The following is a 23,168-nucleotide window of genomic DNA, read 5'->3' as shown; positions in this document are numbered from 1 at the left end:
ATACACACACACACACACACACACACACACTCTCTCTCTCTCTCACCACCACCCTCCCACACACACACACACACACACACACTCTCTCTCACCACCACCCTCCCTTCCTCACACACACACACACACACACTCTCTCTCTCTCTCTCTCTCTCTCTCTCTCTCTCTCTGTCTCTCTCTCTGTCTGTCCCTCCATCTCTTTGTTTCAGACACACATTTACTCCTTACCTCTCATTGATGTCGACTCCCTCCATCACGAGCAGTGTATCTGAGGCGCTGGCGTTCATGTGCCCTTCATTTCACTGGCTCCCTGTAGAAAGAGCACACACACACACACACACACACACACACACACACACACACACACACACACACACACACAGAGGTCAGACAATGGCAGCATGGTGGGGGAAAGGTTGCGACCTCCCACCCTCAGGCGCACCACCATTCGAACGAAATTCAATTCAATCAGCCACTCGCCACGGGCCTCCATATTGAGCGCTCTTAATTGCACTCTGAACCTGGGCAGCACTACACGCCCCACACGTACAGCTGCCCTGAAACGAAGCGCATTAAAACAAAATGAAACCAGACGAAACCAAGCAGAGGTGTATAAGTATGCAATGGTGACCACTGAGAGGCCATCCAGTGCACACTATCTAGTGCTGGAGATGCAGGTGTGAGATTGCAAGGAAAGTCAATATGACTGCATGGCAGGAAAGCCATAAAACTCAAGAGAAGCACAATCTAACACAATGCATAAGGGGCGAGGCCAAATAAGGATACTGTACGTTCAAAAGCTATTTCCCAGAAAGCCTCAGTCCGTAACCTGTATCATTCCAACCAGGCCCGAGGCTGGGGACACCAGACTATCACACCGGGGCGGAGGAAGAGTACAGAGAATCCAGCTGGCCTCCCCTAGAAACTGGCCTCCTCCAAAGCCACTTCGGCTACAGATATTTTGACGTTACGTAAGCGCTGAATGACCTTTAACTGTCGTAAAGGACATGGGAGCCAATCAAAGAGAGGTAGGGACACCTCAGGTAAAATATCTGGTATATCTACCCTCTATCACGCAGGCCAAAGTCCAGAGGATTAAACTCCTCTCCAGTGTTTTTTTCCACATTTTCCGCACAGTCCAGTGCAATACGAAATATCAGCCATTCATGCGGCAGTAAAGGAAACAGTTTCAATCTCTAAACACAGGTGGGCTTAACCCAAATTTTAATGAATATTAAATTAAACATTATTGAACAAGTCATATTCACTTAGTACCTGGACTTGGCAAAGATCTGTCTGTGTTTGTGTAATTCCTTAGATAACATTCCTGACTCATAAAAAGAGATAAAAGAACACCCTCATCTATGACACAGCAACTACCACCACAGATTCAGCATGAAGTCACTCACAACATGTTGCTGCTATGAATCATGGTGGCAAAAAGATGGAAAACAAACCTTTGTTGAGATTAGCACTGCTGGAATAGCCTGAATATCGATTAGCGAAGACTACCTAGCCCTATTGTGATGCTGAAATACAATTCACAGTCAGCATTGCATGTGCACAACAGCAGCACCATTTTGTAAGCAGGAAAGCAGGGACCCAATTCATACTGATTCAATATTATTTATTTATTTATTTATCTATTTATTCATTCAGCACCATCAACAATGCACACGGTGTCTAGGAATTAAAGCAACAATGAAAAAACAAGACAAAAGAAAAGGGTGACACAAAACAGTAAACAGGGCATCAGCCAGAACAGGTTAACAAGGCCTGCCTAAGGCTGTCTAAAGAAACATGGGGGAGAGGTGCACTCATAATGATCAAACAGCTGAGTGCGGAACGAGCATTTTCAAACTTGTGGTAATTGCGGTTGAGAAAGCTGAAGCAGCAGCAGTGGAAAACACACTTTACAGAGGTACAAGCAAGTTATAACATAAACTGCTCATGTTTTGACACAGTATGGCCATTTCACTGTCGAATTGAGGACACCAATAAAGTTATATTTAAATGTTGCGATCATCATTTATGTGAAGTGCACAGAGTTAGTGTTTGATATGAGACAACACTATTCAGTTCAAATTTGCGCACTCCGCCAGTAAGCACACAGTGCACATAGGGTGCTGCACGAAAGTGTACTCACGGAAGTATGCCAATTGAGACAGAGTCTTAGTCTGTCCTTTCTCTATTTTAGTATTCTATGTCGCTGAAGGGGGTTGTAGCCAAAGAACATCACACATCATCACAGAGACTGATAGGTCCAGATATAGGCTAACGTTATGAGAGGGTTCGGACCTTGCTTAGCAAATTTGTCTGGCTGTGCGTTGCAAATTTGTCTTGGTAAGACGTCTTAAAATAAGTATAAGTATATATACTTTTTTGATCCCGTGAGGGAAATTTTGTCTCTGCATTTAACCCAATCGGTGAATTAGTGAAACACAAACAGCACACAGTGTACACACAGTGAGGTGAAGCACACACTAATCCCGGCGCAGTGAGCTGCCTGCTACAACAGCGGCGCTCGGGGAGAAGTGAGGGGTTAGGTGCCTTGCTCAAGGGCACTTCAGCCGCGGCCCACTGGTCAGGGCTCGAACAGGCAACCCTCCGGTTACAAGTCCAGAGTGCTAACCAGTGGGCCAGGCTGACATTAAATTACGTCAAAATTATCTTATGATAGTAGTCTTTTTCTACTAAAAACAACTCTACGACATCAGAACTACTGGGCCAATACCACTCTTCTGAAGGTTAGAAGCAGCAGGGACACCGCCTCACATTCGGCCGAGACCAGTTTTGCGCACACCACCTTACATTCGGACAGGACCAGCTTTCCAAACCCATTTATGGACAAATGTCTGTAAACTTCCAGAAGCAGGCATCTAGCATGGATGAACATGAAGTCATCTAGACATGATGGAACACACATAGACATACATAGGGTTCATCAGAGTGTGTACAGAATCACACCCAGACCACACCACACCACACCACACCACACCACACCACACACACACACACAAACACACACACACACACACACAAGCAAACACCCTGTCAAACAAACACACTAACAGAACAAGCACACACACACTGGTGGTTTCCAAGCCTCACTTAAACAATCAACATGCACACATGCTCACACCCACTCTGTTTTCCTGTCAACTTATCATGGTGCGGACTTTGCACACAGGGTAGGTTGGCTACTATGAGACTCCTGTACATGAACACACTCCATGTTGCAGCCCCCTCACTCATCCACACACTACACACACATCTTTCAAGAGACAACACACACCACTAGGAAGTGTTGAGAGAGAGAGAGAGAGAGGTTAAACACACACATCTGTTCATAAACATTTCATGAAACCTAGCCTGGACACACTTATTTTTTACAGACGTGGTAGTTTGTTAGGACCACGTTGGGAAAAAACGAACAAAAAAAATTATAATGGCTGCAAAGAAACAAAGGCTATGTAAATAAAATTAAGTGCCACCACGTAACCTGAACCCTAACTGACCTCGAGCCATCCATGTAGTTTCAACAGCTTTGGTTGCTTCATTCTAAAAGGAGACGCTGCTCTAAGGGAGTGTGTATATGTGGAGCTGGCCTGTCCCACTCCATCCAGCATGGCCCACTGCTGTCCGACAGTGCTAAATAAAACATGACCAGAGAGCTCATGGTTAGAGCCCAGCCTCTGCTCCGCTCACAAGCAATCTACTTTCATCGCTGACAAATCCCTTTCCAAAACGCCACTAGAGTCTATTTTCACTTCAGAGCATATCTGATGAAGTTGCTTCTCATGGAACCAGAGATTGGTCCGTCCAAATATGTTTGGAGCGGCGGGGAGATTTGCGTCACGGGACGAGACGCACATCAAATGAAAGCCCTGTGAAATGCCTAATTCGCTGTCTCAGAGACCATATCAGTCAGAGCCAATCAATTGCCCAAATAAATTAATTCAATCACAAAATAGCATGCAAAACAGAAGATTGGATCTAAAAAAAACATCTTTTTAAAATGAAAAAAATCAGTCTTTGGGAGAAAGTCTGGAAAACCACTTTTAAACAAAGTAAAAAAGTCAACCTCTTTCCCCATCACTGCGAGAGATTGGAGGAGCAGACTCCATTACCCCTGAAAGCACCTGATCCTGAAAGGGCCAGGATTAGGATTGAGAGATCTGAGACTCATCTCATCTGAAACTGCTTCTTAGCTTGATCCCCTCCAGTAGCTGTCTCTGTCTGGGAGAGATCTCTAAGTAATATAAACGCAAATGGTTTGCAAATCATAATGTTTTCCACAGCATGCCCTTGTACGCACAGAGAGAAGGGTATGTGCCCTGTTAGTACAGCGAGGAGAAGTTATTATCTTACTCTGGGGTAGACAGTAGATAAGCCTATTTCCCAAAAAGTTGACTTAAAGGACTACTTTCAAGACCAAAGCCACATTTTAAACAGGATAGACACAGTACACCTGAGGATACCAATATTCTCCATGTATTTTTCATTACAATATAATTATTTCATTTTACAAATAGATTCCTATTGTCTGTGTCTTTCAGAACTGTATGACAACCACTGCTTACGCCAAAGCAACATTATGTGGCAAAGTAGCTGTTACCCCCCTCCATGCCGCCAGAACACTGTATTTTTCGTGACATGATATACAGCTAAGGTGGTGATTCAAACTGTGCTACACCTGGGATCACTCAGCCCCTTCCTGCTGTCTAATTTGCCTTATTATGGGTTTTATTCTCATGAATGTTAATGGAATAGACTAGAACTATACTCTCAGGCTGTAATTTTCCTCTTCCACAAAGAAGCATTGCATCTGCGGTTCTGCGGTATCCTGTGCACAAAGCCCTGAAAACATCTACTGTAGCTTGAAGTCTACACCTCTTCAAACCACCAAACCATCTCTAAAGTGAGCTCTGCCACAGCACTTGTGCAGGCAATCCACGGTCAACAGTGTGTGTACGAGTGATATAGTGAAGAGCTTCTCTTTTTCAATTCGAACACATCTGATGTACACTGTTCTGCATATCTAGTGTGTGTGTGTGTGTATGTGTGTGTGTGTGTGTGTGTGTGTGTGTGTGTGTAGTAATCTGCCAGGTGTGGCCTGAAAACCTCTCTCTCTGCAGGTGATAGACGGCCAGTCAATAGGACTGGACATGGCAAGCCAGATCAGCTCAGTTGGGAGCCGCCTCCGCTGGCCTGATCCTCACAAACTCAACACAGACTCTTCTCTCCAAGACACTCCTGCTTTCTCTGCATGAAGGCCAGTCTACTGTGACTCTGGGCCCAGTGGTGTAGTCTACGTGATATGCAGGACTAAGCAGTATGCCCACTTAAAAAGCATCACCATCTCAGTATACCCACTTAAAATAGGAAAGGATACATATTAACATTTGGGGTTGATCACAGTATACCCACTACAGCTAACAAGACTACATCACAGTACCCATACAGCTAACTAGACTACACCACTGTCTGGGCCAGAGGACCATTGGCTCATTAATCAGCGTCCTCATTGAGGATGCATCTCCACTAGATTTACTGCTTCTGTTTCCATATAAGAGCCATTCAGTGTCTGTCATAATTGATTATTTAATTACGCAATACTGCATCTCATTGAATTTTGACCCATTTGGCAAATTATATAATGTCTCTTTGACAGCTGTCAGAGACAGCCTGACATTTTCTAAAAAGGGTCGGACGTGCACAAGAGCTGCCCAGATTTGTCAGATTTGTGAGTTTCTGTCTGTGCCAAGAGCGGACATCCACTCAAGCAGATGCCCCCCTCTCGTTATGAGAGGGTTATCAGTCCACTTGATAAAGCAAATCCTCACACACACACACACTCACACACTTACGCTCGCTCGCTTTCAAAAGGCCTATAAAACTCATCCCTGCGCCCCCTGCTCTAGGCACCTCTCGGAGATGACTCATCGCTTTTAATCAAATACCTGAGTGGCCAATAAAACTGCCTCAATCTCCACCCCCCCACCCCTGCAACTACAACACATCCAGGGCAGGTCTTAGTCAATGACTGACCCAACCAAAGGCAGCACAGTCCCAGTCTATTAAAGAAACATACTAACTTTTCGGAAAATTAGCTAAAATTAGCTAGTCTACCCCAGAGCTAGATAAGTGGATACATACTCTTCTTTTCTCTGTCAGTGCAAAAACTGACTACACCAGTATCCCAATTCCAGTGAATTATGCTAAGCTAGGCTAACAGCGTCAGACAGAGTTATTGCATGGAAAGAGAAATGAATGTTTACGCTCATCACGCTAATTTCCCCAAAAGTTGGTGAGCTCTTTTAAAGCCACTGTACCTGAATGGCATAAACCAGCGGTCCCCAACCACCGGGCCGCGGCCCCATTCCTAACCGGGCCGTAGCCTACGACATGAGTTTTAAAAAAAAATGCATGCAAACTAAATTAAATTTAACTCGCAATAATGTCACGTTTTTACATGACATAGGCCTATATGCAGTTGTTTGATTGCACGCATGTTTGCATTTTGCAAGGTCTATTTTCTTACGTCTGTCTGTCCCGCCTTCAACACTTTTACATATTGCCTTCAGCGCTGCGCAGCCTCAGGTCAGCTCACTTCACCTTCTTAGCGAACGGTAGTGGCACACGAAGTTAGCTAAACGGCTAGAATGAGCAACAAAAAACAAACATCTTTAGCAGGTCACGGGCCAGAGTGTTTGAGTTGCGAGAGCCGCTGCAGAGATTTCTTACAGAAAAAAAGTCACCGTTAGCTGCACATTTTAGTGATGAGGACTGGGTGTCAAAACTCGCTTACCTGTGTGACATATTCGGGCTTTGCTTAATGACCTCAACCTGTCACTCCAGGGGAGAATGACAACTGTATTTAAACTGGCAGACAAAGTCGCTGAATTTAAAGCCAAGCTTGATTTGTGGGGACGACGAGTGGACCGGGGTGTATTTGATATTTTCCAAACAATAGTGGGGGTTTTGGGAGAGACTGAGGCAGGGCCTTTTCTCTCGCAGCTGGTGCGCGATCACCTTGTTGCGCTTTCAAATGAGTTTGAGCGTTACTTCCTATCCTCCAAAGATCCACGGCAAACCAATGAGTGGGTCCGCAACCCTTTGTCAATATTGAATAGTCCTAACTTGTCAGCGCAGGAGGAAGAGCAGTTGATCGAAATTGCAAATGACGGTGGTCTTAAAGGAGAATTCCGGTGTGATATTGACCTAAAGTGTGTTGAAACATGATACCGAGTGTGAACGTATGTCTCATAGCCCATCTCGGCTTGACCCCTGCACTCCAAAATCTGGCGCTAGTTAGCCGATGCTACCAACAGCTTTTTCAATGGTGGTGCTTCGGCATCGGGCTAGCCATGCAAATAAATCACTGTTTTACACCATTTACGAGGCTCAATGTATCTCCACACTTCATTGGTAGACTTCCGAGGGCCCTGACATTTAAAACGAGACATTGAGAACTTTGAAAAAGCACTGGTAGTTTACTTACAAGACGATTTATACAGACGGTATCTTCACGAAGTTTAGCGTTTGCAGCCATCTTGAATTTAGTCACGATAAGTCGAGCGACGAGTAAGAATGAACAGGTATGATAAGGTATCAGATTCCAAAAATAATTCTGTGGAAATGCATGGATTCCAGTTTCTTCCAGTAGCAGCAACTGAAATCCATGCATTTCCACGGAATGGGGGGGGGGGGGCATAAACGACTCAAATGTCTAATTGGACTCCAGAGTCCGAGCGCGGATATAGCAGGAGGAGCAGAGCTAATGTCAGCACCGTTAGCAACTAACGGCCTTCAGAGGCTGAGCCACGGCTTATTCTGCTAGTCTTTCAAAAGCATTTTAAGCAAACATTTTAAGCAGTGCCCTCTGCTCTGTGCTCTATTCCACTCTGATGAAATGCGACAGATATCTAGTCAAATTAAGGCACCAAGGCAAAGCCACAGGCAGCCCAACAGAAATGTTTTAGGCAGTTATAGTGCTACAGACACTCATCTGGGCTAACACAGGAGACGTCCTGAGCGTCATAGTCAGAGCACTCCACAAGCCTGCTGTGCATCAACCCCACTCAGAGGATCAGTCACACTCTCACTCTGCCTTGGTCTCAGCCTTGCTCTCTGGCCCTGGTTTGGTGTTGGTGTCTGGAACAGCAGGTCATCGGGGAGAGCACTGCTGAGTTTCTCCCTATACAGTTCCCCTCCATAATGCATGGAGGTCGGGTTCTCTCTCTGGGCACTGGGATTTCACTGGCCCGGAATTTTTTTCCGAACCTTCTTGTGATCATTCGATACAAGCCGTGTCGTTGGCTCGCTCGCTCTGGTAGGATGAACTCTAATTACGTGTAAATCTCTTGGCCCCCTCGCGCTGTCTTTACCCTGTCGGGTAAAGTGGCAGAAGTGGCAGTGGTGTTGGTAGATTAACAGAAATAACTCGGAGATGACTTCACAGGGCTGGTAACAGCACTACCACAGAAGCAGCGTGTCTTGTAAATGCTCAGCAATCGGAGCCAAAGCTACTTACTCAGGCTGAGAACAATGTGCACTTCTGTCTGCTATCTGCCCGCGTCCGTACAGTAGATGCCATATTTTTACAACCTTAACACCCCCTGCAATTTAACGACTCATTACCAGTTTGGGTGCGTTTTCCGTATTGCTGCCTTTAGGAGCAGAGTCCAAGGACTCGTGTGTTTGCAGGTTTCTAGGCACTCTTGTCTCTCCAATCTCTCCTTCCGAAGTTTGTCAACGAAGTGAACACTGCAAACACTGGGAATAATAATTATAAATGAGCAAGAACAAACCATTCTCTCTCCAATCCCTGGAACTCTTGTTCCAAGCCATGAATTATGTATCTTTCTCTCTCTCGCTCTCTCACTCTCTCTTTCTTTCTCTCTCTCTCTCTCTCTCACACACACACACACACAGTTAGGCCATGTTGTGAGCACGCCTGTTCCTGTGCTTTTAGTGTCTCAGGGAGTTCTGGCTAAAACTCCAACCATGTACCCTATGGGATCCTGAAATAGAAAGATATTACGTTGTTGTGCTCTGTTGTACTTACAGGTCCATTAGCACACGAGAGCATCTGTGGACTGTGCACCAGTGGACAGGCCAGGCTGGGCCCAAATATCAACACATTTTACCATCTCCGATAAAGTGCATTTATCCCCTGCAGTACCGATGTTGTGCTAAATAGAAAGCTGTCAGCAATCAAACTGTGAAGTGAAGTGAAAATGAGAATTGATTTAGGCCAGTGGGAAACATTTCACAGAGACACATTTTATGGCAGTCATAACTGAGTTATGGGCAAGGTGTAAACGAAGGCAGCCCCTACTGTTGGTTTAAGCCAACTGACTGTGGCCTCTAATGCATGCCCGCGCTGACAAAGTCCACCCCACCCCCACCACACACACACACACACACACACACACACACACATATACATATACACACACACACACACGTGAGGGAAACGGAGAGGACAGGAATGTAATTAGATTCCAGAACTGTGTTTGGTGTTCTGGCCAGAGACAGTGATGTGGTGATTCCATTTAGGACAAAGAAAGAGCCAGAGGGTCAAAGTTCCATTCCCCAATTCAGGCCAACCGAGCTGTGTGATCCAGCTCAGCGTGTTCCAACCAACTTAACATACTGTACACACACACACACAAACACACACACACACACACACGCGCGCTCACGCACGCGCACACACACACACACACACACACACACACACACACACACACACTCCCTCTCTCACACAAATGCACACATACAAACATCTCCAAATGAATTCTTTTGAACCACTTCAAAAGAATTGCCTTACTCTGTCAAAATACAACATTTTTGCACATGGCTTTGTTCAGTTTCTATCAAAGTACATTTCTGTCGCAGTCACTCATCAAAGGGCACGCTGTCTCTAATTAGATTTCAGGCTACACGAGCAGCGTTCTCACAGACAGTGCTTGCAGTCATCTGTTGTGCTGTGTCATCCAAGTCAAGTCTGAGAATCTCATGGAGAAGCTGTACCGGGGCGAAAGGCACGGTGCCGTCCAACAGCAGCAGCGGTTCTCAAACAGATGCCTCCGCCAGCACCGCGCTCATTCAATTAGGCCAGTTTGTTTTGGTGTCGCTTTTTCAAAGAGCGGAGTCTCCAAACAAGCTGAGCTGAACTTTCCACTTCTCCCCCCGCCTCTGAGCGGAGCAGTGCAGAGAGAGAGAGAGAGAGAGAGAGAGAGAGAGAGAGAGAGGGAGAGAGAGAGAGAAAGAGTGAGGCGGGAGGGGGGAGAAATCAAACCAGAGAAAGAGAGAGAGTGAGAGAGAGAGAGAGAGTGAGAGAGGGCGAGTGAGAGCGAGAGACAGAGAGAAAGAGAGGGAGATTGAAAGAGAGAGTGGAATAGAGGTAGATTGGGAGATGGAGGGAGAGAGATGGACGGAGGGAGAAAATGCCTTGTGAATCTCCTCCAGAGAGAGGGGCCAGGGAGCTCATTAGTCTAGTAATGGAGCTGGCTCCACAGCTCCTCTGCCAGTCTGCCTGGGCATTCACACACACACACACACACACACACACACACACACACACACACACACACACACACACACACACACACACACACACACACACACACACATACAATTTTCTCTCCTCATTTAGACCCATTTCACTGGTAGGGCATCGATGTCATGCTAGCTCCTCACAAATCTACTGAAAGAACGAGGCAGAGAGGGATGCATGCAGCGGGAGAAATTTAAAAAAAAAACTCTTTGACAGAGAGCAAGTCCATGGGAGAGGAAAGAGCCAGAGATCACAAGCACACCGGCCACAGCCGTTTATGAGCACGGCATACTAAAAACAGGTGTGAGTGCACAGATGAAATATTGGAAACATTTATTATATAGGGACATTTTATGTGTCAGGTTTTTGTATCCATTCTGTCTCCCCAAAGTCTGTCCACATCAATTCAGAAAACAGACAGCTGAGCCACTCTGTCCGCAGAGTTTCAAGGCAACCGTCTGCATTCTACTCTATATTAAAGATAATAGCCATATATTCCCATTCTCTCCAGCTTTGCAATAATATCACGCTGAGCTAATAAGACTCTGATCTCCCTAAAAATACTCCCCTTACAAAAACAATCACAGGAGAAGGATTCCTGGGGTGACCATCACCAAATATGGCTCAGCACGAGTGTGTGTGTACTTCACGACACAAATGCTTGCAGCTGATCCAGTCAGCGCTATTTAATTCCCACCGCACTTCATAAACACGCGGCGTGTTAGTTCACACTCATTACGCTACTGTAAACATCAAGTTTCCATAAAATTAATTTCTGCCGAGCAGCAAGTTCCCGGTGACATTTTTGACGGGGGTTAACTGCACTGATTTATTTTCACTCTCACTCAAGCCCCGCTGAAGTGTTTCATCTAAACGTGAGGGAGAGCGAACCTAACAGAAGGCACTTTGGGAGAAGAGATGAGGGAGCTGAGTCCATTTTCAGGATTTAAAACTGTCCGGGAGGGTTTATTTTTCAGCAGCGTTGTGGAATTGTTTTGAGGGGGAGAGCGGTAGGTGTTTGGAAGGGGGGGGGGGGGGGGGGGGCAGACATCCGTATGGACTTTATAAAGTGGCCCCTTCCCACCCATGCCAGAATAAACTGGGAAGATTTCTCGCCTGTCCGCACGGAGGGCAAATACTTCACAGTTTGCTGTCTGGTTTTCATGGACTCTAAGTCTACGTGTCAGACTTCGGCCCCGGTGGGCACCACGCGGCTAAAGAATTCCCGCTCCGAGACTCCACATGTGCAAACTCGTATAGAAACCAGACAAGAGGTTGGAGACTAAAGTGGTAGACTAGGCAAGAGGCGAGAAACCAGACGAGGTGGGAGGTTGAAGACAGCTCGGACTCGGGCAAAGAGGTCTAGAGCGAGGCTGGCAGGTGGGGTGGCGGGTTGGTGTGTGGGGTCTCCCCAGGGCAGTGGCCACCCCGGTGGCAGGACCCAGGGGTTTGTCTGAGGGGCACAGGGCTCTGCACTGAGGTGTAGGGGTTGGCTGAAGGGGAGGGGGGGGTGGGGGTAAGAGGTCTGATAAGTCTACAGAGAGGCACAGAGGACTGTGCATGCTGGATGCCTTCCCGGCTTCATCAGGAGAGAGGAGGGAGAGAAAGAGAGAGAGAGAGAGAGAGAGAGAGAGAGTGAAAGAGAAAAAGAAAAAGAGATGTGGAGAAATATCTACTATTTGCCCTGAACGTTTTTGCCAAGCTGCTCAGTAACACACTGGCATCGTAGACACGACTAATTGCTGGAGTTTGTAAACATTAAAGCAATACTGGAGGCCGCAGTGTGTGTCTGTGTGTTTCTGTGCACTCTGTGTGTGTTTGTGTTTGTGTATGTGTGTGTGTGTGTGTGTGTGTTTGTATGTGTGTGTGTGTGTGTCTGTGTGTGTGTGCGTGTGTGTGTGTGTGTGTGTGTGTGTGTGTGTGTGTGTGTTTGTGTGCAGACATAAAGTATATGTTTGTGTGACAATGTGTGTGTATCGTATGTTGCCAAAAAGTAAGTTATATGTGTGGGTGTGTGTGTCTGTGAGTGTGTACGAGCACCCTCTTAAAATATAAAATCTTACTTTAAACGGCATCCTCTCATGCATGACTAAATGGAATCTTTTCAGCCGCTCATTTAGCTGACAACAAATTTATGAGCATGATCCAGGGTTTTATATTTCGAGTGCGTCAGTCGGTCCGATTTGTTTGCTTCATCAACACAGGGCATCCCTATTAAATCAAAAATGACCAATGCCTTGGGATATTAAATGCTGAACACAGGTTTAAATAACTTTGTTGAAGGGAAAAAGAGGCTGGCGCAACTCGGGAAAAGATATTTGTTTTGGAGTGAGGGCTTCGCAGGGTTGCCATTGGTTTACGTCACCAGAAACAGAGAAAGGAACAGCACGCCAGGACTGATTAAGAAAGAATCTAATCACAGTAACTATGCATGGATCACATGACCTAAGGAGATTCCATTGCAACCTGGAGTATACCAAGGACTCCACTGCCCATTAACAGCAGGGTCATATTGCAAACTATTTTCATTCACTATCGTTTTGTGTCCTCCCTTGTCCCCTTCTTATTTTTATCATTTCTACTCTTATCACTCTCTACTATTTCTTCCCTGGTTACTTCTCTCTTTCTCTGTCTCTCCCTGCCCCCCCCTCTCCTCTTTCTATCTCTCTCCTCCCTTCTTCCCTCCTCTCCCTCCACCCACCACCACCACCACCACCACCACTTACCCTCTCTCCACCACAGAGACAAATAGATGTGGCCACACCATAAGGAATGCTTTAACATTCCGGGCCTCTCTTATAAACTGAGAGTTGTACAAACTGGTCAAGAGCCCCCTATCCCGAAGTAAATCAGTGGCTGAGCCGCCGGAGCGCTACGGCAGCAGGCTCTTAAGGGAGAAACGCCGCACTGCAGACTGGACAATGACCACTGGGCTCTAGGCTCGCTTTGCTTCTAAGCTGCTGCTGCTGTTGTGGTGTCTGACAGCAGTCTGTCTGTGAATATATGAGTATGTGTGTGTGTGTGTGTGTGTGTGTGTGTGTGTGTGTGTGTGTGTGTGTGTGTGTGTGTGAGAGAGATAGAGAGAGAAAGAGAAAGAGAGAGAAAGAAAAGAGAGAGAGAGACAGTGAGTGATGGTGTTTTTAAGGCTTAAGAGAAGTGCAGCCACGGCCACACACACCACAACAGGAGGCGGCGGAATTGGCAGGACCTAGTTTATGTTCCCCACATTTTTATAAACACTTACACTTAGGTTGTTTAAGGGTAGATAACTAAAGTGTGTGTGTGTATATATGTGTTTGTACGTCGGTGTGTTTGTCTTTGTTTGTGTGCACATATTTGAAAATACAAAAATCGCAGAGCAACTACGTCAGGAGGGGAAATCTAAATTCGCTGATTTTGTTAGTTGTCATCGACTTGCATGGAGTGCACAGTGAATAGGAAACAGCCATCGTCATCTCTGATGGCAGACAGCCACAAAACAAAAGTGGTAAGAGTTAACAGTGCGGTCTTTTGCACGCTCCCTCAACTGCTGGCAGATAAACAGGATGGGCTGAGCGTGGATGGAGAAGATGCATGTGTTTCATTTAAAGACCCAGCAAGAAGAGAGAGCGTCAGGTACCGAGTTAAAGCACACACACACACACACACACACACACACACACACACACACACACACACACACACACACAAGTGTGCGACTGTGTGCACACACACACACACACACCCACAGACAGTAACACAAGGCCTGAGGCTGATGATGCAACCTCCCTGGAGAGAGCTCATTTTCCCATCCATGACAGCCTGCAGACACAGCCTAAATGAGGGGATCAGACAGAGGCCACAGCTAAGGTAGCAACGGCTCACACGCGGGCCAGATGAGGCCCAGATGAGGCAGCCATCTGCTTGGAGATTAACAACAACATGTCAACCCTCAGGCCATCCACACACACACACACACACACACACACACACACACACACACACACACACACACCATTACCCATGCCAGCCACACACGCACACACACCAACCATCACACATACCAACCATGCCAGCTACACAAGTACACAGACACACACACACACACACACACACACACACCATTACCCATGCCAACCACACACACACACACAAAACGCCTCACTAACTAGACGAAGCCATGGCAGTTCTCCCCTCATTTTCTCCCTTTTATGGGTCAGTCACCCCTGAAACACAGACCCCAGCATGGTGGGGGGGGGGGGGGGGGGTGGGTGGTTTATACCATGTGGCAGAGACCTGAGAAGGAGTAGCTTGTTATCGCTAAACTGTTTTGTAGAGAACCCAGCATATTCCCCGTTAGCTATTTAGCGTTTTGTTTGTAATTATGACACATAGGAGGCCTAGCAAGGCTTACTACTCGCGCACTAGTGAACATCATGCTAATGTAGGGGTTCATGATGACTCCTCATCCGGTGATGAGACTGACTTCAAGTCCCATTGTGCCGACAGTGCCGATTACAGATTCCTCTTGCTGATTATGAATCCATCTTGCTGTCAGAGCTCTAGACTGTAGCAGACGCAAATGCGTGATTTATTTGGCATTGTGCTACGCTAGTCGCTGAAAAAAGCGCCAGCATAGTAGTAGCGTCTGGCGGATTATTAGCATGTCGCTAGGCTGTAAATGCCCATGGCAGTCCTCTCCACTCCAATCACACTCAGACACATGCACACACACACACACACACTCACTCAGACACATACCCTCTGGTTCAATAATACTCTCAGACAGACCATATGGGGTTATCATCAGACTCACACAAATAACCTCTTTGGTAATCACACACATATCCTCTCTGTTGGGACCATGATCTCAAACATAACCTCTCATACTCGCATACACACCATAACCTCTCATACTCGCATACACACCATAACCTCACACCATACTGTAGAGTCTGGTTTCAGCTGCCATTTGGTCTTGCCACCCTGCTGAGGGCCTAACTCAGTCCCGGGCTTGTCTTGGACAACAGGAAAATCCCTGAACTCTAAATATATTTGTCAAAGGAGAAATTATAATCTGCTTGTGTTTGATATCATTTTTAAAGTCTACATGTGAGAAATGCAGTATTATCAGTTGGAGAACAGTAAAGTTAATGCATATGATGTTTCTGTAACCTGGGATATTTGATGCATCGTCGGATGGGATGCGTCCACACCCCTTGCTCCCTGATAACAGAAATGCCCTAGTGATTCGGGGGCTTTCTGGATATATATAGGGCAGCCGTGGCCTACTGATTAGCGCTTCGGACTTGTAACCGGAGGGTTGCCGGTTCGAACCCTGACCAGTAGGCACGGCTGAAGTGCCCTTGAGCAAGGCACCTAACCCCTCACTGCTCCCCGAGCGCCGCTGTTGTTGCAGGCAGCTCACTGCGCCGGGATTAGTGTGTGCTTCACCTCACTGTGTGTACACTGTGTGCTGAGTGTGTTTCACAAGTTCACGGATTGGGATAAATGCAGAGACCAAATTTCCCTCACAGGATCAAAACAGTATACTTATATATATAATAACTTACTGGTTTAATAAATTGTTAATTTACCCACCAATTGCATATCTCTAATTCTCGTAAACCATGCCTTGCTCTGCTATAGTTGATAAACTAGTTACTTGTGAAATTATGCGAGATACAAGTTCTTTATCTGATGAAGTCAGATACATCGTATAATATTACTTTAGCAGTCTCTACCTATTGTCGACACACGTCCTCAACCTGAGAGCAGCCAACGCAATTCTCATCCTTGTGAGGAGCGCTTTGTCACTTGCTTCTGTCAAGTGTCATTCGGTTTTTCTCATGACAAGGGTTAGAGTAAGGGTTAGTGTTTGGGTTATGACAGTGTCATGTCACTCTTATGTAGATACCTTTAAGTAAAGTGTTACTGATTATAATCTCAAGCATAACCTATGTAGTCATTACACTGGCACACAAAAGTAATCACACTGACAAGCACGCACACTAACCATAATCCATAACTTCTGACCTGGTCAGGCTCATGACAGCATCAGACCTCATGGGAACGCATGGAGGACTTGATCAGCCAGCAACTCTAATTGTAACTTTATGGCCAGTGACATGTTCTAATGGTCACTTAAGATTCCCACACAGATGTACTGTTCACGGTGCACTGCAATGTACAGAATGCCACTTTGGCATGCAGTGTAGGCTGCATTAGTAATACAGTAGTATTACCGCAATTTCCCAACTATTGGCCAAAGTTTATACATTGATTTTGCTAAATTTCTTCAGCTATAAGGTTAATACACTATTTTTGTTTCACCACATTTGTTTCTCAGCCCCTCAGACCTTGTAGCCTATATAATTACCTGGATAGATGCTTCTTTGGATCAGAGCCTAGATAATGAAGCAAAGAAACACTCTCCACTTTCTTGCACAGACATAATTCATCACTACTGCGTCAGCTATCTAAAGAAAATTCTAATTATTATTACACACAACAAGCATGAACTAAGAACACCTGGCTGTGTTCGCATAGGCCGACAGATGGCCCAGGATTCCGCCTCTGCAAAGCAACATTTAATTATGCATGGCCACTGCATATGAATATTTTATAGTCAATATATCCAAATACCATTCTCTCTAAATGCACTTTAGGTTATTGTAACTGAGCTGTGTTGACACACTAAAGCAGTGATTATTAATCAGTCCATTTCACAGTTAAACTGTAAACTGTCGTTAATGATACCTTGGCAGGGTCTACAACTCTGTTTACGCCCTCAAACCTAAACCTCATCAAACTTGCGCAAAAACGCGCTGCATTTTTAACTAATCTGTTTTTTTTATAGCAGCCAGCCAGCAATGTAGCGATAGCTTTGAAATTTCAGCAAAAGTTGATTTACACTTGCCGGCAATGTCTTGTGAAATAGGCTAATTGGTTTTCACTTGTTGGTAATGGAGATGTTAAAAGGCTAATATTCTTCCCTATCTCTGTTGGCTGCTCTCCTGCAAAATCTACATCGTTGCTCTGTATGAAAATCCATAACAATAACCCTGAGAGGCTAAACACACTGACTCACTCCTTCATTTCAGTCTGAACTGAAAAAAAAAAACATCCAGTTCAAAGCTCAATCAGAGGCCAGCCTGATTAACAACCTGCAGCTTCTCTTTTATCTTGTCTCTTTCCTGCATGCTCGTTTTCTCTTCTGGAACAAGGATAAGGAGAACTTTCATGTCTGCCCAACACTGATAAACGACCGGTTATGATGATGCCAAATATCACATTATCTAAGCTCACTGAAAGATATATGTGACACATTTAAGAAAGATATTATTATGACCGCCGCGCAGCGAAGCTGTTTTTTTTTTTTCTTTTTCGCATGTCCAAATTTCCGTCAAGGATTCCCGGGACACTGTAAGACCGGGGTACACGAAACTTGGTGGGCATGTAACCCCACATGGATAGCATGGAACCATCGCTTTTCGTTTTGATCTGTAGCCCCCCCGCTGGACTGGACCCCCCGAAAGGAGGGTAGGACAGACACAACATACTTGTTGTCTAGCAGATACCAGTGAGAATTGAGTGTGCATAATGCAATTCAGTAAGACAGTTAGAATCATATATGCCTTTCAGCGTGACTTATTTTTGTGGAAAACATGTGCTGGACTGGGCGGGGGTCATATTTTGTACCGCTCTGCGGTACATCTAGTTATTATTATTATGATCAGAGGCAAGAGATCTTAGAGATCATCATCTTAATTAACACCCACGCTGATAGCAGAGCTTACAATCAAACCCATCACTTGGCAACACACTCGTACTGAGTGAGGAGCCTGTAGAATCACAGGATTAATCACGTCTGCTCAAGTCTAAATGAGGCTTGGTCCCACTCTTGCCTCAGACAAAGAAGCCTAATTGAAATTAAACTGTTGGCTCTGTTTTATGGAGACACACTGGAGTAATTAAGAGTACACAACACACTGGGTCAAGGTGTATGAAGAAATGCTTAAGGTATTATATTGGTGAACATGGCCAACTTACACAGCCCTTACATCTGTAGACAAAAAAAGGAAGCAAAACATGAAAAAAATATGAAATATAAGAAAAACAGAGGAAAGTAGAGGAAAATCCCCCTGAGCATTGGATCCAAGAGAGCTCAGAGGGAGGCTTGTCTATGCGTGCACTGAGGCCAGCGGAACCCATCAGAGGTGTGCGGAACCCAGTAGAACCACACTCACCTCCAGGCTCTTCTCATTAAGACCTTAATCCCTTTCGCCACATTTACTCCCACTTCAAACACTCTGGTCAAATACACGCACACACACACATGCACACACAGACACACACACACACACACAGCACCGACAGAAGGACCGGCTGACAGGTCTGGGCACCACAGTACGCTGCAAATAAATCTGTGGCTGACTACATCCCCACTGACCAGTGAGAAAACAACTAGCTAAGACCCACACTCACCACAGGCTGGAGGCAGGAAGGTCATCTGACAAATTACTCACACGTGGAATGCACACACACACACACACACACACACACATACACACACACACACACACGCACACACACGCGCACACACACACACACACACACATGAATACGCACACACTCACAGGGACAAATAATCCTATAGCTTGGATGTTTATGCACTGGTGCCTTAAACCCATTGATCACACATGAGCACTATGTGCTCTTTTTGTCAGTCTACAGTACATGCCAATATGAACAAAAACTTACCAAAACACTCTCTGAAGTACTGTATTCCCCCCCTGCTAATCTAAATAGCTGTAGTCCATCTGTTTCTGGGACTGCTTGCCCACCCGTCACTGTGCTACCATGTGAGTGTGTGTGTGTGTGTGTCTGGCTGAACTCAAGAGCTTGGAGTCCATGCCAGGCTGCCTATCCTGCAGCGGTGCGCTTGCGGCACCAACCAAATAGGACAGCACACTTGCTAGCCAGCTGACTACACGTGTGTGTGTGTGTGTGTGTGTGTGTGTGTGTGTGTGTGTGTCTGTCTGTCTGCGTGTAGGGTGAATGTTTTATTATGACAAATATTTGCTACCAACTTAAAGCTTGTATGTTGTGAAAATGATGTACATTGGTGTAATTTCACAAAAAAATGCTCAGAATGTATTGTGGTCTCATAGTGTTTCAATTTTATAAACCCTTCAGTGTATTTATTGTAATCAGTATTCTGTCTAGTACACTAGTAAAATATAAAAGCAACTGAAAGGTATAACTTTGGAATATTTGCTTGAAAAAAAAGAAGCAACAACAAAAAAGAAATGTACATTTTCAAAAATAAACATGCCATAACATAAGGGTGGACTCAAGTGAATTATTAAGAATGTTTTTTTATTCTATTCCTCAAAGGACCTCTTCCACAGAGAAAAGAAAATGCTCTTAGTACCTCACTGCTAAAGAATGCACCAAACCTGACTGCCAAATATGCTACATGCTATCAGACATTTTTTGTGAGGCTAGACCCTCCAGAGAGATGATGAGAATTACTTCTCTATAACTAATTAACTTCCTACAAAACTGGCTTGGATGGAAGGATTGTTCAGTTAGCATCAGACTCATAGTCAAATCTGTTTAAGATTAGAACTGGTCACAGCCCAGAGACGGTTGCCATGTGGGTTCCGTGTACAGAGTCAGTTGGAACGTAGGTTCTGTCTGCAGAGTTGGCTGTTATGTGAGTCCTGTGTCTATAGATCACTAAGCTGTCTACTCAGTCCAGGGGCCCTTACTGTACAGCTATTGTAAAGTAGCCTTATTGATCCCCAATAAACATACAGTCTAATCCCATCCATCCACAAAACACATCCAGCGCCAACTTATTGGCTGAGGAACAAACATTACATAAGCATAAACTGACTGGGAAATGGACACTGCACTCTTAAAACGAATGTGTTGAAAACAACACAACTTGCGTTGTTTTTAACACATCTCTGTGTCCAGATAGGGACAACACAGTTTTTTTATTTTTATTTGTTACACATTATGTGTTGAAAATACTCTGTGTCCAGCTAGGGACAACACACTCATTTAAAGAGTGTGTAGATGAATCAGCACCTGTCTGGCTTTAACCGACTCAGCTGAGACATTAGTCTGTGCTGGTGTAGACTGACACTTACAGTACACAAATACACACGCGTACACACCCTCACACACACACACACACACACATACGCACACACACACACACACACACACACACACACACACACACACAAACACAAACACAAACAAACACTCACATAACAAGAAAACATCCACACTCATTTTCTTAATCACACACAAAGTCATGGACACAGCAAACACACACACACACACATGCACACACACACACACACCCTTGCCTGAGGTGAATGCCCAAATAAAAAAAAATTCCACCATGTTCACACCCAATCAAAACGAGGGAAACCCACGGTCCTCGCTTTCCATCACACACCTGTCAATTGCGGGTGTGTGAGTCATTTTGACCCCTCAAGACAAAACCTCAGGAGTGAGGGCTGAGACATGAAATAACAGACAGCAGCGCAAGCCGAGTGAAAAGAGAGCTTTTTAAGGCATGAAAGTTGCCAGGCTTAACACTTATCATGGGTGCCTTGTAAAGCATTACAGTATCTTGCCAGACACATGTCTAAGGAGACCTACGGTTTGCCTCTGTGGCAAATTCGCAGGCATGATCATCAGCCCTTGCATGAGAACCTGGGAAACAGTGATAATCAGTGATTCCCTTGTCAGCGCAGCACATTCATCCAAAGATACAGTATAGGGCCAACATATTTCTCAGTGCGCAGTTTCTGAAGTTTCTCTTTACCTAACACTTTTACCAATGCAATTAAGAGTAATTGTGCCAGACAACATGTCCAAGGTGTCCAAAGTGATCAGCTACCACTGCATGGCTTTGAGAAAAAACAACTTAATTTAGATGGCATTAGACTAAAACCACTGTAAACCCTGAGGTACTTTTTCTTTTGAAATTCCTGCACAACTGGGAGAAAGAGCATATATTCTTGTAGTCTGCTTGTCCTATTCATCTCAAGTGTTTACTGACGGCATTAAAATGATGGTCTGGACCGTAGTCTCACTATGACGATAAAGAACTGTTGTCTAACAATTCTATTTGTCTTGTTCAAATACTGAAGATATTTTTCTAGGGAACAGGCATATTCTTCAAACTGTCAGTTATTGGCTGTCTGAACTTCCTCTTCATAGAGACTGCCTTCATATTTTATTGATATTTTTATTTTTATGTTCCACAATCTTGTGGATGTTTTCGTTTTTTCTAGGCTACCAAAGACAAAGTAATGACCCCAATCACCTTATTGGTAATGAATACAAATAACTTAATTGTCGAACTCAATCATCAACTTAGCGAGCTTATTATAGCCTACATTACGCATAAGGAATACAAGACGAGAGAAAGAAGGTAGACATTCTGTATTATTTTCTTCTTCCCTAGTTTCTCTGGTCTTCACAGTCCACCCAGAGTAGAACCAATAAGTGTAACCAGTAGTCCAACAAAATAACGTTAAATGACCATGAACGCCTTTGAATATTTGTAGAAACGCTCTTACCATTTCGATGAGTAGACTGTGGGTCATAAATCATGTAATGTCTCTATATCCTCATAAGTGAAACCCCATTTTCGAAAGGGAAATAAATATAACTAACAGTCAAAACCTTGATTTAAAACGCTGAGCAAAACATATAGACACCGCCGCGCAACTTGACTGTCACGAAGAACCACAGTTTTCCACGAGTTTGTCAGAAGCGAGAGCGCAAACCAGCAGCTTTCCCTGCGCGTGGAACGTGACGTACCTCTCAGCGGCAGAGGTACAGTAAAAGCGTGCGCCGCGCGCTCCTCATGCTCTCAACGAACTGCACCTCCGACTCGCTCCTCCCCGTGCCCGACTCGACCTCGGTGTGGCTCCTGTGTTCACAGGAGATCCTAAATCAGATGTCGCTTTTGTGTCCGTTGATATATTCAGAAAAGGGGCGAATTGAAGTAGCCTACGGCTCTGGGCTGGAAAGAAAATGGTTTGGTCTCATATTTCCGGTGTCTATATTTAACATTGTGCAAAGCGCGGTAAAAATTAGGTTAATTTTAGTTAACTGATAGGCATCGTGTATAATACAAATCGACGTTAAACCATTAGATGGTGCTGATTTGAATCCCGCTGAGAGTGAAACTATGCTGCAAATCACAGATTACAGATGCCCGAGGGCTCAAAACGAATTAAGATCTGTTATGATAGTGGCTTTCAATTGAAAGAGAGTGTTGGTGAAGCAAACATGGGACAAGTTCCCCTTCCTTTTGTAGGCCTACTATGTTACTTAGCTATTGGAAAACATTTCTGTAGCCTAATGATATATTCTAGGCTACATCTAATGAAGCCACAAGGACTACTTTCTTGGTTTACACAGCATGACACAAGCACTTAAGGGGGAAACTGAGGATGGGTGATCAATATCTTCATAAGTAGAACAGCATGCCATTATTTAAAGCAGAAATTGTTATGAAAATTGTGTATGAAATTTAACCAGTTTAGAGAATTTTAGAAATTCAGATAGCCTATATGAAATTGAA

At 44.9% G+C, this 23,168-nt stretch overlaps 1 protein-coding gene across 3 annotated transcripts in view; it reads right to left on the bottom strand.

Moving 5' to 3' along the window:
* htr4 (5-hydroxytryptamine receptor 4) overlaps positions 1–22,406 on the bottom strand; it is a 113,171-nt gene extending 90,765 nt beyond the window's left edge. For all 3 annotated transcript variants that reach the window (XM_042061365.1, XM_042061366.1, XM_042061367.1), the window contains exons 1-2: positions 22,156–22,406; positions 226–307 (exon numbers count right to left, since the gene is read on the bottom strand). In XM_042061365.1, coding sequence (XP_041917299.1) covers positions 226–284 — 59 coding nt within the window. In that variant the 5' untranslated portion in view covers positions 285–307; positions 22,156–22,406. The remainder of the gene's footprint in view (positions 1–225; positions 308–22,155) is intronic.
* Between the last annotated feature and the right edge of the window lie 762 nt (positions 22,407–23,168).

This window comes from Alosa sapidissima, chromosome 14 (genome assembly GCF_018492685.1).
Source record: "Alosa sapidissima isolate fAloSap1 chromosome 14, fAloSap1.pri, whole genome shotgun sequence".
Classification (NCBI taxonomy): domain Eukaryota; kingdom Metazoa; phylum Chordata; class Actinopteri; order Clupeiformes; family Clupeidae; genus Alosa; species Alosa sapidissima.
This window is presented reverse-complemented; position numbering and strand designations above follow the sequence as displayed.